This window comes from Somniosus microcephalus, unplaced genomic scaffold, assembly GCF_052327205.1.
Source record: "Somniosus microcephalus isolate GS21.2 unplaced genomic scaffold, FLI_Smic_1.0 scaffold1088, whole genome shotgun sequence".
Lineage (NCBI taxonomy): Eukaryota > Metazoa > Chordata > Chondrichthyes > Squaliformes > Somniosidae > Somniosus > Somniosus microcephalus.
The window spans coordinates 7,659-26,487 of record NW_028226275.1 but is presented as its reverse complement, the minus strand read 5'-3'; the positions used below and the strand labels follow the sequence as shown (position 1 = coordinate 26,487).

General features: G+C 42.5%; 1 protein-coding gene across 1 annotated transcript in view; it reads right to left on the bottom strand.

The window, feature by feature from the left end:
* LOC147080857 (beta-catenin-like protein 1) overlaps positions 1-18,233 on the bottom strand; it is a 41,837-nt gene extending 23,604 nt beyond the window's left edge. Inside the window, exons 1-3 of the mRNA XM_085981061.1 lie at positions 18,089-18,233; positions 16,250-16,389; positions 15,237-15,334 (exon numbers count right to left, since the gene is read on the bottom strand). Coding sequence (XP_085837187.1) covers positions 15,237-15,334; positions 16,250-16,389; positions 18,089-18,204 — 354 coding nt within the window. The 5' untranslated portion in view covers positions 18,205-18,233. The remainder of the gene's footprint in view (positions 1-15,236; positions 15,335-16,249; positions 16,390-18,088) is intronic.
* Between the last annotated feature and the right edge of the window lie 596 nt (positions 18,234-18,829).

The following is an 18,829-nucleotide window of genomic DNA, read 5'->3' as shown; positions in this document are numbered from 1 at the left end:
GGCTGGTATTCCTCCTTGTTGGACCCGATCACCCACGAGGGTGGGCTCTGTTATTTAGTCAATAAAAACCTTTAGTTACGTTCCTAACTCGTCGCTTTTTATTGGACGAATTGATAGGTATATCACCAGGCAATGACTATCTTCAACAAGCGAGAGTCTAACCACCTCCCCTTGACATTCAATGGCATTACCATCAGCAAATCTCCTACCATCAACATCCTGGGGGGGTCACCATTGACCAGAAACTTAACTGGACCAGCCACATAAATACTGTGGCAACAAGAGGTCAGAGGCCAGGTATTCTGCAGCAAATGTCTCACCTCCTGACTCCCCAAAGCCTTTCCACCATCTACAAGGCACAAGTAAGGAGTGTGATGGAATACTCTCCACTTGCCTGGATGAGTGCAGCTCCAACAACACTCAGGAAACTCGACACCATCCAGGACAAAGCAGCCCACTTGATTGGCACCTCATCCACCACCTTAAACATTCACACCCTCTACCACCAGCATACCGTGGCTGCAGTGTGTACCATCTACAAGATGCACTGCAGCAACTCGCCAAGGCTTCTTCGGCAGCACCTCCCAAACCCGCGACCTCTTCCACCTAGAAGGACAAGGGCAGAAGGCGCATGGGAACACCACCACCTCCAAGTCACACACCATCCTGACTTAGAAGTATATCGTCGATCCTTCATCGTCACTGGGTCAAAATCCTGGAACTCACTACCTAACAACACTGTGGGAGTACCTTCACCATAAGGACTGCAGCGGTTCAAGAAAGCGGCTCACCACCACCTTCTCAAGGGCAATTAGTGATGGGCAATAAATGCTGGCCTTGCCAGCGACGGCCACATCCCATAAACAAATTTAAAAAAACACATCTGAATTAATCCCACAGCATGTTTATGTTTGAATTGTGTAGCTTGGTTCCTCCCCCAAGCAAACTTATGGGAGATGGTTCTCAAAACATTAGTATCAATTTAGGCTGGGACAGGACTGGAGTGCAGCTGTCTTTTTAACTCCTTAATATCATAACTGAATTAAGTGAGCCAATACTGATCTAAAACTAGACAAGAATACTTAATTTTTGTTACATGTATTAATCGGAGTTAATTACAACAGAAGTTAATTGATAATAATTTAAATAAATTGAATCAAAGTTAGTTCAGCACTTGAAGTAGTGCTCTCTGCTGTGAACAACTTCAAACTACCATTGTGAAATTCCTCAGAAGAACATATGGCTGGGCTGAAGGTTTTTTTCCCCCAAATTACTTTTTCTTTTGACATCCTATGGTGCACCACATTAAGGCCTAGAAATTCAGTGCCCTTAGCACCGATTTTGCGGCGCTAGAGGGCCTAGCGCTGCAATTGGCGCCGGTTCCTAAATTGCCTGGGGCCCTTCCGCGGCAGTAGACCGGTAGCGCTGCGCCGGCACCGATGATGTCATCGGTGTGCGCAGCGTCCCGGTTGCCGTGGTAACCCGGCCCCAAGCCGAAATTCAGTTGCGCCCGCCTCGCCCGTGGCAGGCGCAACTAAGACTCTGGCAACAGAGTCTTCCCCCAGTGTGCACCGGCGCATAAAGGTGGAGCGGCAGCCGGCCGCGTTCCCGGCGGCCGCCTGCCCGCACCTCCCTTCCCGGACTCCTGCATTCCCCCCCCGCGGCCCTGATCAGTGTCTGATGCGAGCCCGGCACTTCCCCGAGGTGCCGGGCTCAGATGTCGGGTCAGTCCGCCGGACAGTTGTCGGCTGCAGGCAGCTCCTCCTTAACAGGAGGAGGAGGCCTGCAGTTCCCCCGCCTGCCGCACCGCATCGGGGGCCGCAGTGGGGGATTAGCGCCGGGAAACCCAAGTTCACGCCCGTTTTGAGGCGCTAAAGGAGGATTTTAGCGCCCGCCGCCGTCTGGGCCCGGCGCACCCGAATTTTCGTCGGGCGCTGCCGCATTACCGCTGGCGCAAACTTTCTGGCGCTACAGCCCTGGCAAGACCAGAACCCAATTTCTAGGCCTAAATGTCATACTTCTGTATTGTCTTACTTCTGTTAAGTGGTTAAGGACTGTTTTGGGATATTGATATGGGACTGCACTGAAATACTGTACATTTCAAAAACCATACTGAGAATCAAAGTCAGAGGGAGAAGAGTACTATTCATATTTTATTTAAAATTAAAAAACTCATCACCCACAAAGGTTCATTAAAAAAAATCTAAAGTCGCACACCTTGAAATAACAAACTCTGGTATAATTTGAGATCAGCTTGAGTTAGAAACTGCAGTAAGCATACTGCATATTTCCCAATACCATGTTGTTAAGGAAACAGTTAGGCAGAGCTACTGTATCCCTAACTTATCCAACCCACATTTCTATTGGAGAAGTAAAATGAAGGATTTCCTGAGTATTTAAAACAATCTGTAATTGTTTTTAACATTAGTGGTAATGATACAGCACAGAAGGAGGCCATTCAGCCCATTGTGCCTGTGCTGGCTCTTTGTTAGAGCGATCCAAGTAATCCTACTCCCCTGCTCTTTGCCCATACAACTGGAATTTTTTTCCCTTCTAGTATTTAGCAAATTCTCTTGAATGTTACTACTGAATCCGATTCCACCACCCTTTCAGGGAGTGCATTCCAGATCACAACTCGCTGTATAAAAAAAAAGTTCTCTCATGTCGTCTCTGGTTCTTTTGCCAATTGCCTTAAATCTATGCTCTGGTTACCGGCCCTTCTGCCACTGGAAACAGTTTCTCTCTATCAAAACCATTCATGATTTTGAACACCTCTATCAAATATCCTCTTAACCTTCTCTGCACTAAGGAGAACAACCTCAGCCTCTCCACATTACCGAATTCTTTCATCCCTTGGACTATTGTAGTAAATCTCTTCTGCACCCTCTCCAAGCCCTTGACATCCTTCCTAAAGTGTGGTGCCCAGAATTGAACACAATACTCCAGGCTGAGGCCTAACCAGTGTTTTAATAAAGGTTTAGCATAACTTCCTTGCTTTGCACTCTAAACCTCTATTTATAAAGCCAAGGATCCCATATGCTTTTCAACAGCCTTCTCAACTTGTCCTGCCACCTTCAAGGATTTGTGTACTTACACCCCCGGGTCTCTCTGTTCCTGCACCCCCTTTAAAATTGTACCATTTAGTTTATATTGCCTCTCCTCATTCTTCCTACCAAAATGCATCACTTCACACTTCTCCACATAAATTTCATCTGCCATGTATCTGTCCATTTCACTAGTCTACTAATATTCTCCTCATTGTTTACTATATTTCCAAAGTTTTGCACCATCTGCAAACTTTGAAATTATGTACATCAAAAAGAGCAGTGGTCCTAATACCAACCCCTGGGGAACACCACTGTATACCTCCCTCCAATTTGAAAAACAACCGTTCACCACTACTCTCTGCTTTTTGTATCCACGCTACCACTATCCCTTTAATCTCATGGGCTTTAATTCTGCTAACAAGTCTATTACGTGATATTTTGTCAAACAGCATTTAAATGTCCATATACACATCAACCCCCTCCGTTACTTATTCAAAGAACTTAATTAAGTTTGTCAAACACTATTTGCCTTTAACAAATCCATGCTGGCTTTCATTTATTAGCCCAAACTTGTCCGAATGCCAAATACATTTCTCCCCGATTATTGTCTCTAAAAGTTTCCCCACCACCGACGTCAGGCTGACTGGCCTGTAGTTGCCGGGTTTATCCCTCTCTGCTTTTTTTTTTTTTTAAACAGGGATATAATATTTGCAATCCTCCAGTCCTCTGGTACCACCCCAATATCCAAGGAGGATTGGAAGATTGTGGCCAGAGCCTCCATAATTTCCCCCCTTACTTCCCTCAGTAACCTAGGATGCATTCCATCCGGACCGGATGACTTTTCTACTTTGCCAACCTTTTAAGTACCTCTATCTATTTTTATCCTATTCAATATCACTACTGCCTTCTCCTTTACTGTTAAATTGGCAGCATCCTCTTCTCTAGTGAAGACAGGTGCAAAGTGCAAAGTACTTATTTAGTACCTCAGCCACGCCTTCTGCTTCCACAAGATGATCTCCTTTTTGGTCTCGAATTGGCCACACCCTTCTTTGACGACCCTTTTACTATTTATGTGTTTATAAAAGACTTTTGGGTTCCCCTTTTATGTTAGCTGCTAATCTATTCTCAGACTCTCTCTGCCTCATTCCTTTTTTTTTAGATCTCCTCTGTACTTTCTATATTCAGCTTGGTTCTCTACTGTATTGTGAATTGTCATAAGCCTCCTTTGTCTGTCTATTTTAACCTCTATATCTTGTGTCATCAAGGGAGCTCTAGTTTTGGATACCCTTCCTTTCCCCCTCATGCGAATGAGTCTATTCTGTACCCAAACCATCTCTTTGAAGACCTCCCATTGTTCAATTACTGTTTTGCCTACCAATTTTTGATTGGAATCCACCTGGGCCAGATCCCTTTGTAACTCGCTGAAGTTAGCCCTTCTCCAGTATTTCTGCACTTAATTTTATCAGCAATTTTATCACTAATACCTCACTGTTACGAGAATCACTGCTTTAATAAGAAGTTTATCCATTTTTCTCTATTCAGAGAACTTATCTGGGTCAGTATTTAAATGTATGATTCATTCTTCATTTTACTCCTCCACTTCTCAATAAATCTAAATAATAAATGGTCAACCACCTGTGAATTTCAGTTTGCCTTTATAAACAATTTAGGTTCTGTGCTGATACACTGAGCCAACCTGTGATTATACAGCCCAGAATCTGCTGACAGGCCAAGAAAATAGCTTAAAACAAAGACATTATCTGATTTCCATAATGGGGTTTTTCTGTTACTTCACACACCGATAATTGAGTTTACTCTGATTTTGTACTTCTCCAGCAATGCACATGAATCACACTCAATTTACTATTTACAACATACTACGTTAACTTTATACTTAACCCAGTAGAACAAATTTTAGTAGTTGGTTTAGAAAAAATGTAAATATATCTGGCGCCAAATCAAGCAAATCCCCAGCTTCCAGCGATGTAATCAAGCAGGCTAAGCAGCAATCACATTGAAGAATTCTTTCAGACAGCAAACCGGAAGGTAAAATGCACAAATTATAATTTACTATTTATAGATTTGAGAGAATGAAATAAAGATAGGGACAAACACATAGGATTAAGGTAGAAGCTAAAATATCAAAACTTTAAAAAAATTATTAAAACCCATGTAATTTTTCTCATTAATGGAACGATTTGACATTCCACAAATCTAAAAGTAGTTTTTCTGGGCCAGAACGGTTGTTCAGCAGTCAATACGCCGTTAAAAACCCAGTTACACAGTTCAACAAGGCTTAACTTTCTCGGGTTGGGGGGGGGGGTGGGGGTGGGGGAGGGGTGTTTAACAGCGACATTCCAGCGTAATAGGGGAAGTTTTCATTCTTCAGTGTGATTTGCATTTATTGCTGGCTCTCGGGAGTTCCACAGTGCAACCTGTGGAGGAGCAGGGAATGAATGACAGCAGCTTCTGGATTTTCGTGTTTATCTGCACATGTGCTGACTCTAGGAGTTGTTGTCACTTTCAGAGGAGTAATGACAGCGAACGCCGACAGTTTCACAGTCATTACCACCGCAAAATCCGGGCCATAATATTTCTAACATCACATTCTTCTATCAGGTTTTATAACACCACATCAGTCTGCCATGATACCATACAATCAGCTCTAGTCAATGGAATTATTGCTGTCCAAATCAAACTAGAAGTAGTACCTCATCCAGTATTTCACATTTATTTTTTTGGAAACTACAGCCAACACACGTAAAACCAAATACACGTAATATGTGCAATATGCTAGGTGGTGTATTTTATGCAAGAACTAACTTTACAGTGAGCAGTGTGAAGGCCCCAAGGGCTAGCACATTAATGATTTGTATCACGAAGGGGGGATGGCCGTAAGTTCAAGACCTGCTCCACTCGGCTCCCGAATAAGCTGCACTGAGTTTCAAAACTCAGCCAAAGCCATGCAAGAAGCAAATTTAAATATCAGTATTAGGAGAGCAATTTTAGTGATTGAAAAAGTAACGCTTGAAGCAAATGATATACAGGAAACTTTGTGCTATTCCGGAGGTCAGGAATCCGGCATTCTCGAGCTACCGGCAAAACCGCGCTCCGAAAACCGCACCTCAGTAACCGGCAATGTTGCCGGTTACGAGTCCGAGTCTCCAACAGTTGCCGAGTTCGTCAGTGGGGGTAGTTCTCCAAACTGCCACTACTCGGCCTCTTGGCGTTATCGGAAGTCGGAACACCTCAGAAACCCTGCATGTGGAGTCTCACTCTCCCATGCTGCCGGATAGCCTCTTCTGATCAGTCATTTTTCAGGGTTCCAGTACTGTTTCTCCAACGTTGTTACAACTCATTGGGTTGAATTATGGAAATCCCAAAAGATCATCCAACCAAAAGGAAGAGAGTGGTGTTAACTTTAAAGCAGAAAATCGATATATGTAAACGACTGGAATTGGGAGCGAAGCGTGCGCACATTATGAATGAATTCAAAATCGGTTCGTCAACAATGTACGACATCAAAGCGCAGAAGGATAAGCTGCTCAAGTTTTATGCAAGCTCGGAGACACCTAACAGTGTAGAGAAACGGCACACGCTTCATAAGCCTAAGCTTGAAGAGCTGGATACCATGCTTTATGAGTGGTTTTGTCTGAAGCGTTCAGAGGGTGTTCCGATTTCCGGACCCATGCTAATCAAGAAAGGGAAGGATTTCTATGCAAAGATGGAGCTCACTGAGAAGTGTGCTTTCTCTGGTGGATGGCTATCGTGCTTCAAGACACGGCATGGGATACGACGACTCGATGTTTCCGGGGAGAAGGAATCAGCTGATCACAACGCCGCAGAAGAATACTGCGAATATTTCAATCGGATTGTGAAGCAACATAATTTGTCGCCAGCACAGATATATAATGCCGATGAAACTGGCTTATTTTGGAGGTGTTTGCCAGAATCAACACTTGCTGGGGCTAGTGAGGCTAATGCTGCAGGTTACAAGAAAAATAAGGATCGTGTAACTGTGCTAACATGTGCAAACGCTGCAGGATCACACCGGGTTAAACTTCGTCATTGGGAAGTATAAAAATCCCCGTGCATTTAAGAATGTGAAGCACTTACCTGCTGAGTACAAATCTCAAACAAATGCTTGGATGGATAAGGAAATCTTTTCAAATTGGTTCCATCATACTTTTGTTCCATCTGTGAGGGGACATTTCCGTAGAATAGGGAAACCTGAAGATAGCAAATGCATTTTATTGCTTGATAATTGTAGAGCCCATCCGCATGAATCAAAGTTGGTTTCGGGAAATATTTTCACCATTTATTTGCCACCAAATGCAACTTCTCTCATACAGCCCATGGACCAGGGCATTATCCAAAATCTGAAGTGTCATTACAAGAAAGACTTCCTACGTAGACTGATAAACCAAGATGACAGTACAGGTATACAAGCATTTCAGAAGGCATACAATCTTAAAGATGCCATCTTTAATGTTGCATGTTCCTGGAAATTGGTGAAAGGTCACACTTTGAGACAAGCCTGGTGCAAATTGTTGCCTTCTGTAATGTTTGCTGAAGGTTCTTCTGCAGAGGAGGAATTTCATGGGTTCAATGTTCGTCCGCGGAAGACTGCAGTAATGGAAATGGCTGGCATGCTGAAAAATGTAGGCCCAGCAAACCCTCTACGTTACCTCAGTGAATGTGATGTTCAGCAGTGGGTTGATGCAGATAGAGAAGTTGCTGTTGTGCATTCGCTAAGTGATGATGAAGTAATGGATAATGTTTTGAACCCAAAGAAAAAAAAGGAAAGTGTGATGGAAACTGACGAGGATGAGATTTATGAAGTGAGAAAGGTTTCTTGGGCTAAAGCTGCAGAATATTTTGAAGGATTACTTATATTTGCTGAAAGCCATTCTTGCTATTCTGCCCAAGAACTTATGCAGCTCCATGTTCTGCATTCCAACTTTCTACAAAAAAGGCAAGCGTCCACGAAGCAAGCGGACATCCGGGACATGTTTAAGAAACCTTCCAAAAGAGTTGGAGCAGTGGAAGTGCCTGAAGAATCTGTTGAAGTGCATGATCCTGATGACCCAGCTGGCATGGATATTCCTGACGAAATAGTTGTCTTGGAATAAGTATACAGTCAACCACCGTACAGTACTTTATACTGTACTGTACAGTCGTTTAAGTTTTGGTGCACTGCACAGTCGTTTATAAGTTTTGTTTTACTGTTAAGTTAATAAAGAGTTATGGATTACCATCAACTGGCAGTACTGTACTTAATCAAGCATCTTTCACCATCCATTTAACAACATTCTGTAGGTGAGTACAGTACCCAATTACTGTATATTGCACATTTCTTGAATTTAAAATTTTTCTTTGTTAAAAATAGCCTGGGTAGATAACCCGCTCAGGCATCCGGGGCTTTTCAAAAAACGGCAGTAGCTCGGTCCCGTATAGCACAAAGTTTCCTGTAAAATGTAATATTTTAACAATTCAAAATATGAAGTTGGAGATTTTATACTTGGAGAACATAGAAACATAGAAGATAGGAGCAGGAGTAGGCCATTCAGCCCCTCGAGCCTGTTCCGCCATTTAATGAGATCATGGCTGATCATCCAAATTCAGTACCCTGTCCCTGCTTTCTCCCCATATCCCTTTAGCCTTAAGAAATATATCTAACTCCTTCTTGAATATATTTAATGAATTGGCCTCAACTGCCTTCTATGATAGAGAATTCCACAGGTTCACCACTCTCTGGGTGAAGAAATTCCTCCTCAGCTCAGTCCTAAATGGCCTACCCCTTATCCTTAGACCGTGACCCCTGGTTCTGGACTCCCCCGCCATCGGGAACATCCTTCCTGCATCCAGTCTGTCCAGTCCTGTTAGAATTTTACAAGTTTCAATGAGATCCCTTCTCATTCTTCTAAACTCTAGCGAATATAAGCCTAATCGACCCAATCTCTCTTCATAAGTCACTCCTGCCATCCCAGGTATCAGTCTGGTGAATCTTCGCTGCACTGCCTCCATGGCAAGAACATCCTTCCTCAGATAAGGCGACCAAAACTGCACACAATACTCAAGGTATGGTCTCACCAAGGCGTTATACAACTGCAGCAAGACATCCTTGCTCCTGTACTCGAATCCTCTTGCTATGAAGGCCAACATACCATTTGCCTTCTTAACCACCTGCTGCACCTGCTCGTTTACCTTCAGCGACTGGTGCACAAGGACACCCAGGTCTCGTTGCACTTCCCCTTTTCCCAATCTATTGCCATTCAGATAATAATCTGTCTTCCTGTTTTTGCCACCGAAGTGGGTAACCTCGCATTTATCCACATTATACTGCATTTGCCATGCTTCTGCCCAATCACCCAACCTGTCCAAATCATACTGGAGTTTCTCTGCATCCTCCTCACAGCACACATGCCCACCCAGCTTTGTGTCGTCTGCAAACTTGGAGATATTACATCTAGTTCCCTCGTCTAGATCATTAATATATATTGTGAATAGTTGGGGTCCTAGCCCCGATCCCTGCGGTACCCCACTAGTCACTGCTTGCCACTTGGAAAAAGACCCATTTATCCCAACTCTTTGCTTCCTGTCTGCCAACCAGTTCTCTATCCAAGACAGTACCTTACCCCCAATCCCATGTGCTTTAACTTTGCACGCTAATCTCTTATGCGGGACCTTATCGAAAGCCTTCTGAAAGTCCAAACACACCACATCCACTGGTTCTCCCTCATCTATTCTACCAGTTACATCCTCAAAAAATTCCAGTAGATTAGTCAAGCATGATTTACCTTTTGTAAATCCATGTTGACTTTGTCCGATCCTGTCACTGTTTTCCAAGTGCTCTGCTATTACATCTTTTATAATGGACTCTAGCATTTTCCCCACTACCGATGTCAGACTTACCAGTCTAGAATTCCCTTTTTCTCTCTACCACCCTTTTTAAATTATGGGGTTACATTAGCTATCCTCCAATCCATGGGAACTGTTCCAGAGTCTATAGAATTTTGGAAGATGACCAGCAATGCATCTACTATTTCTAGGGCCACTTCCTTAAGTTCCCTAGGATGTAGATTATCAGGCCCTGGGGATTTATCGACCTTCAATCCAGTCAATTTCCCTAACACCATTTCCCTACAAATACTGATTTCATTCAATTCCTCCCTCTCATTAGAAGTTGAAGATAAATATAATAAATATAATACTATGCTACAGAAAACTGTGTGTTATCCGGAGGCTAACTGTCCGGAATGCTCGAGCCACCGGCAAAAATCAGGAGCCATTTTCGTTAGGTTTTTTTTCTTCTCGTTGCTTTTTTCCTCAACAGTCAAGCTCTGCAAGGTCTGCTGAAGCTGTTGCTAAGCTACAGAGACGCTTGGACTGTTTAGAAGCTGTTGCTAAGCAACAGGGTTTGTTGACAGATACAGAGCTCAAAAGCTTCCGTATCTTTCAGCATTAGAGCTGGAGTGTCCGGCAGTTTTGAGGGAATGGTAACAGCTCGGTCCCGTCGGTGCTGGATAGCACAAAGTTTCCTGTATAATGCAATGCTCTAATATAACATCTGTCTTTATAATTGAAAGTTTTCTGTTTCGTGCATGTCTGCAGGACATTAGATGCGCCATGTCACAAAGCAATGGCTACTGAGAGATTTGAACCAACCAACGCACTTAAAGAAACGCCCATTCTTCATTGCCTTCTGTGCCATGTCCAGTGCTTGGACCCTAGGACAGGCTTTAAATCCCAATATTCTTTGAGACTCTTGGCATTCGTAACTGGAGCCAGCCAGGCCCTGCAAGTTCCCTTCCTAAATTTCTCTGCCTCTCCACCACCTTCTCTTCCTCAAGAGCTTCCTTAAAACCCACCTCTGACCAAGCATTTGGTCATCTCTCCTAATACGTCCTTTTTTGGCTTCAGTGTCCCCATCTCTTCTATGGGGATTTCTAACTCTTATTGGTGGATGCTCACATTATTTAAAATTCACAACATTCATGTTTAGGCTTTGGACAGAGCGAGGCACAGCAGAGGTGGGAAAAGTTAAACTGCCATTGGGAGCACAGTCTGATCCACTTAAACAGTTCATTAAATGTTGGGCCGCTGTACTCCCCACCTGGATCTTTTGCCTCGACTCTCAACTGGTCCTCCTGATTTTACTTATGAACACACCAAATACTACCAGGTCCCAAGTCCTATTCCAGCGTTCTCCCGGTAAGTAATATTTGGCAGTTAATTTACTGACTGTAACATGTGTGTTCCATTTTGAAGAAATCCAGGCTTCATGGTAGCAATCTTCAAATCATTATTATTGACAGATGCTGCTCACTAGAAAGCTTACAACGCAGGATCAATGACACACAGACACCACTCCTCTCGCAATTCCCACATAACCCGCCTTTCCCTCCATTCAAATTCTTCTGGGTCCCACACCTGCCCCTCGCCCCAAGATCTTGCAGCCGTGTCTTGCCTGCCCCGTCCCTTCCCCACACTGCCAGTTTCTAGGAGCGCAATCAGAGCCCAGATTTCACCCCTGCGCACTCCTGGCTGGCCTCCCACATTCCACCCTACGTGAACTTGAGGTCATCCAAAACGCGGCTGTCCGTGTCCTAACTCGCACCAAGTCCCATTCGCCCATCTCCCCTGTGCTCGCTGACCTACATTGGCTCCCGGTTAAGCAGCACCTCATTTTCAAAATTTGCATCCTCGCCCCTTCCTATCTCTAATCTCCTTCAGCCCCACAACCACCCCCTCCCCACCCACCGAAATATCTGCGCTCCTCTAATTCTGCCCTCGAGCATCCCTGATTATAAGCGCTCAACCTTTGGTGGCCGTGCCTTCTGTTGCCTGGGCCCTAAGCTCTGGAATTCCCTGCCTAAACCTCTCCGCCTCGCTACCTCTCTTTCCTCCTTTAAGACGCTCCTTAAAACCTACCTCTTTGACCAAGCTTTTGGTCACCTGCCCTAATTTATTCTTATGTGGCTCGGTGTCAAATTTTGTCTTAAAATACTCCTGTGCAGCGCCTTGAGATGTTTTACTATGTTAAAGGCACTATATAAATACAAGTTGTTTTTGTTGCCCCCATCCAATCCAAAACAAGGACTCCCTCTCTTCTTATCCTCATCCGTTAATTTTTTTTGGGGTGCGTGGCCTCTTTAAGGAGCGGAGGCCCATTCAAAATACCGCACAGGCACGGCTTTTCCTATTGAAAAGCTGGCTGCACGGGAGGTCCAGAGCGTTGCACTGCCGCACAGCTTAAAGGGAGCATTGCCCCCATCCCACCCCACTCTCCCTCTGTCGCCTATCCTTTCATGGTCCTCTACCCCAACCCTCCCCACAGTCCTACCAAGTGTCAGCTTCAAGTCTTCAGCATAAAACCTAGTCTGATAATCCTAAGGTAGTGCTGCACTATTGAGATGCTGTCCTTCAGAATGAGAATTTATACTGAGATCTGATCTACTGTATGTTGAAGAGCGCATGGCACTATTCGAAGAACAAGAAGTTCTCTAGGTGTTGTAGCCAACATTCAAGAAACACCACCAAAAAAATAGAATAATTGGTTATTGTTTGTGGGGCCTTACTGTGCACAAAATTACTGCCATGTTCACACACTCACTCTTCTGGCACTCCATCGGAGCCCCAAAACACCCTCTCCCCAGTGCTCAGTTCAGCAGCATAATCACGAAGGGGCACACCTTCATGAGGGAAATATACCAGAAACTGCTTCACCTCTTATTACTAACCCCACACTTCCTCCCTCTCCGACTCCCAACCCCACCCACACCAAGAGATCTGCTGGAAACTATAAAAAATTAACGATTTATTTTGCCCCTTCAAATATTACTGCAATTCCTGATTTCACATGAAAGTGATCTAGATTCTGAAGATCCATCCTAGTGTAAACTCACCAGCGTAACAACTAAATGAATAAAGAAACCAGATTCAGAGGATCAGACAGAAAACAGCTCACTTTCTGGACTTGTACTTGGAAAACTGGGAAACTTTACCTTGTGGATTTGATGATCAGTGCAGAGACATGCCAGCAATTGCACCAACTAAAACTCTTCCATGACCAACCTATAGCTTAGATGCACACAACTCTACAAGGTAAAGAGGACTCATTCCAAAATTGCCTGATGAATTTGAAGATACTCAGATTGAATTCTGGTAACTAGCAGCAAGTTTAAAGTGTGTTTGTGCTGTTATTAAGAAATTTAACTTTAGTCTTCACACATTCCTGTTGAAGTCAGATTTTCCCTTTCTAATGTACTGGCTCATGGAAATGCATCAGCCTTGGTTATAAAGTAACCTTTGACTAGAACACATCTCACATTAAAGAAAGGATTTAGAAATTTGTCCTTACTGTGAATATCAGCTGACTCCTAAGTATTGACTTTCACCTTGATATCAGAGTTGCATTCAGTTATAAATCAGGGCATTAAACAAGTATAAAAATATTTACAGTTCTTCATTTTCATCTTTTGGCTGAATAAAAAAAAGAGCTCGCAACATTTCTGGAATATGATCAGGCTGGTATTTAACAGCATACAAATTAGTTCTAAAAGTCAGTAAAATTAAAGTTATATTTATGTATTTAAATAGTAGATTACCTCTATCTATAAACATGTATGCACTGGTATAGTATTGAGTCAGTGTGGGTATTATTGTTTCTGCTGACTTTAGAGAGAAGAACTGCATTGTTGCAGTTTAATAAAACTTAGAGTGAAGATAGCTCATCTGAAAGGTTGTTTGATGGTCCCTGATTTATTGAAGGAGGAATGACAAGCGACCAAACAATAACAATAAAGGTATAATACAATTCTATTTTTAAACCTCTTCCCAACTTTCTAGATTATTCCATGTTGCTTAGCTTCTCACCTTTGCCACAATTACCATCTGGCTTACTGGTAACAGAAAATAAAGCAAGTCCTGCAGCTCTAAAAACGAAGGCCTAGCTTGGAGTGCACGTACGGCAGATAAGAGTCCAGATCTCCTCCTTTACAGTACTGCACAGAAACTATTCTTGCACTTAATGCAACAATTGCTATTCACAATTCCTATATAGCCTGTAGCTTCAGAAAACACCATGAATTTTTAAATAAAATGTATATTCACTTCAGGACTTGACACTGCATTTAAGTAACTGATACATGTCAATGTAACACAGATTGACTTTGGATGTCAGAAGGGCGCTTTCAGAATCTTTAACATAATGGGCTATCAAAATGCAACTCTGCACTCTGGCCTAGCCTTACATTGTGGGAATCAACTGTAAATAGAAACATAGAAAAATAGGAGCAGGAGTAGGCCATTTGGCCCTTCGAGCCTGTTTCATCATTCAATATGATCATGGCTGATCCTCTATCTCAATACCATATTCCCGTTCTCTCCCCATACCCCTCGACGCCTTTTGCGTCTAGAAATCTATCCATCTCCTCCTTAAATATATTCAGTGACTTGGCCTCCACAGCCTTCTGTGGTAGAGAATTCCACAGGTTCACCACCCTCTGAGTGAAGAAATTTGTCCTTACTGTGAATATCAGCTGACTCCTAAGTATTGACTTTCACCTTGATATCAGAGTTGCATTCAGTTATAAATCAGGGCATTAAACAAGTATAAAAATACTTACACTCCTTCTCTGCAGAAAATTCATACTGTATGTGTGACTGACAATTCAATACTACCCAGGGCAGGAAGTAAATTTAAGACAATCATAAATGTAAACCCTGGGAAATCACATTTAATTCAGCATATCCTGATCCAAACTGAATGGATGGCCTCTCCACCGTGATCATGTACAAATAGTGTCTGTTCTTTCTTGCATGTGTCTACCTTGAAAGCTATTGTTTCATATTAAAGCCAAAAATTCTGATGTGAGCTTTGCAAGGATAGGCAAAAACTAAGCCTCTCAAATCGTCCTGTAGTTCACAAGAGATACAGATGTCATTTTAACGGTACTGGAGATCACAATACCATTGGGGGACTATGGAAAAGTCGCAAAATCTCAAGTCATTTTTGTAAAGCTGTTGAATACAGAAGTGACTAAATATAAAATGGATAACAGAGCTCCAACAAGTTAAAATACTTAGTAAGAAAAGAAAAAAACCACAACAGCAGCCAAATTCTTGAGCAATCAATAAACTGCAGTCAAGTCGTCCATAAGGGGCAACAGAAAGCATTGCACTCACTAAAGCATCTATGAGGACCTCTGCTCCTTCTTCACTCTCGTGCAGGGTGTCTATGTCCGTCAGCTCCTGCAGCAGGTCCACCACCGCAATGGATACATGTAGCAGCTCGTTAAAGATCATTCTACGCATATTAAAAAATCTGTACATAACATTTGTTTTATTATTATTGAACAGCCCAAGCTGAAGCAGAGGGAGATACAGGGGTATAGGGAGAAAGGAGAACAGTGGGTTTAGCTTTGGATTACTCTATCATGGAGTTGGCACAGACATGTGAACATGGCTTGTTTCTGTCGTAAAATTTCTATGGTGCTAAAAGTTACAATCATGACAGTTCAATTCTCAGATCCTCATTTAACACTGAAGACTGAATGATCATTTAAAAAGCAAGACTTGATCTACAGGCAAGAGCTATCTTGTTGTTTTCCATAATACTTGCTTATAGAATTTTCACTTAAAATAGGCAGCACATTTTACAAACACTAGTCCCTCACTCCTCAAAAGGTTTAATGCATAATACTCTACTGTTAAATAACATACAATCGGCTTAAGTACAGAAGAAAATATTTGATCTATAGCCCTCATTGGATTCATCATAAAAACACTTTCATTATGTTAGGAGTTTCAGAGCTAAATTACTGGTGTAGGACTAAAAAAAACTCCTGAGGCAGGTCACTATAATTTGGACAGACAAAGAGAACACAATTGGTTTTCTATTTGTAAACAGACCACAAAATTTGCCTATATTATTGCTGTGGCACACCTCCGATACCTTGAAAATAGATCCATTACAGGGCACACTCTAATATACTGATGCTCAGCTATGTGCAACTGATGGTTAACTGCAACTAATGTCCTGAATGTTTATGATGTTATGATCTAGCCCAATTAAGTCAGCATGGCATCACTACACAATGAGATACCGGTCATTCTGTATAAAGCTCTTGGATGACGGATGCATACCATTAGGTTCTCAAGAGATTTTGTTTAACATCTTGCCAACATCTAAAGGATATCAGTATTTTCATGGCCGAGAAGGCCAATCAGGGATTGTACAGCGTTGAGTTCCACAAGCAAGTGATACAGATCTGGCATGGTGGCAATCACATGCATCTCCTGTATAATATCGTTTAAATCCAACTCTGACTCCATGAACCTGCAAGTCAAGCAGAACAGGACAATTAAAATAAAAACAGAAAATGCTGGAAATACTCAGCAGGTCAGGCAGCATCTGTAGAGAGAGAAACAGAGTTAATGTTTCAGGTCGATGACCCTTCGTCAGAACTGGAAAAAGTTGGAGATGCAATGGTTTTTAAGCAAGTCTGGGGCAGGGAGAGGGGAGGAAAGAACAAAAGGGAAGGTCTGGGATAGGATGGAAGGTAGGAGAGATTAAGAGACAAAAGGGATGATGGTGCAAGGCAAAAGGAGATGGTAATGAGGCAAGTTAAGAACAAAAGATGACTCTAGATGAAGTGTAAATGGCAGCTGCCATGCGAGAGAGAGAGAAAAAAAGATAGGGGCGGAGGTTATGGTCTGAAATTGTTGAACTCGATGTCGAGTCCAGAAGGCTGTAAAGTGCCTAATCGAAAGATCAGGTGCTGTTCCTCGAGCTTACATTGACAATTAAAATGTTTGGGTAACATTAAGGAATGAATATCTGGCTAAACTTTGTTTTTCTGATGAACATATAACTTTACAACATAACTTTTTGACAGAAAATGTGCTTATATACAAATATGTACACAAAGCATATTACAAAAATGTACATAGCTAGCAAGGAACTAAAGGCAGTGCCCTAGAGACCCATGCCCCATTTCACGAGAGTACTGTTCATTCCAGTGCAGTTCTCAAATTTTGTGGAATAGGGAGTTCGTTACCCAGCATCAATAGTGGCAGAGAAATCTCTCTAACCCTGAGATAGAGCCGTGCAGGCATTCAAACACAGGGATAGAGAGGGGTTTCTCTGCCGCTATAGATGCTGGGTAAAGAAATCTCCATTACGCAAAAGCCATTTTTCCACCCGTTGCCACCTCGCACTTACCTGCGTGTCACGTGTTTTCAATTGCAAAGGGACTTGGTGCATTGCAGGCTGTCCGTAGTTCGTAATTTGCGAGTGTCCCTGGTTTGAAGGTTCAGCTTATATATTAAATAATGTCAATTATTTGCAGGTGTCCGTTTGAACAGGTTTTACTGTACATAGGTGCTTTTAAACTTCATTATAATAAAAGATCTGCAATGCACTGCTGCCCCACAGAACTACAACTCAGAATAAGAATCACCAAACAGTATAGATAAAGGCAGCTTTCACTTATACCAGTGGTGGCTCAAAACAAAGAGATCGATGAGTTGGCAGTTCCCCTACCTCACTCCTTCCCTGAACCCCAGCAACCATAGGCACTCAAATTAATGATGACAAAAGAAACCTGCCAGCAGTCCAATTATCCTTGTACTATCAGATAAAAAATGGAGTTAGCTGCTGTGGATAATTCTGCTTTCCATTATCACCAACAGGAAAATCACACACAATGAATTTCTTTTGGTAGTGCTCCATCAAAGACTAATAAGGCAATTAAAACTATTGTACCACACAGGTGATATACAACACAAGCCATGAATAATCACTTGAACAGCCATGATCACTATTGGCAACCAAGAAATTATTCACAAGTACCATATTGCTATTGCTGCTTGAGTTCATAATAGTAAGAAAGAGAAACAAAGAATACATTTTTGAATACAAAATAGAACAAAAGCATAAATACCCAAGTTCCTCCATGGTCTTAAAATATATAGGTTTAAAAAAAAACTAGTGCAAGTTATGGCGAGAACTGATAAATACAGACACAAATGCTTACTTCTCTGGATTCTCTGGGAATTTGATGCGCAGTTCCTGGTTTTTATAGGCCCTCTTTTCAAATGTCAGGATCATCTTCTTCACTGAGCTTTCATCCAAAGGTTCAGCCTGAAGCATAGGGAACAATTTTAATCACTAAAGAAACATTTTTCTTTGCATCCAAAGATATCACCACTACCAAAGTCAGATTCATCACAATCAAGTTCAATCTTCCAGTTTCCTTCTACTCCGTCCTGACCTTTCAAAAAAAGGAATACACACTGACATACTACAAACAGGTGCATGAATTGCAGTTACATTGCTCCACACTGACCAACAAGAATAATACTTACAAAATACTTGCATCATCCTTGCTATTCAATGCACAAGAATCTCCCAGTCTCAGCTGGGGCGGTTTTCCCCCATGGATAAAATGTCCCCAAAACATACAACAACAACAACTTGTATTTATATAGCACCTTTAACGTAGTAAAACGTCCCAAGGCGCTTCACAGGAGTATTAAAAGACAAAAAAAATTGACACCAAGCCACATAAGGAGAAATTAGGGCAGGTGACCAAAGAGGTAGGTTTCAAGGAGCGTCTTAAAGGAGGAAAGAAAGGTAGCGAGGCAGAGAGGTTTAGGCAGGGAATTTCAGAGATTAGGGCCTAGACAACAGAAGGCACAGCCACCAATGGTTGAGCGATTATAATCAGGGATGCTCAAGAGGGCAGATTTAGAGGAGCGGGGGGTGGGGGGGGCGG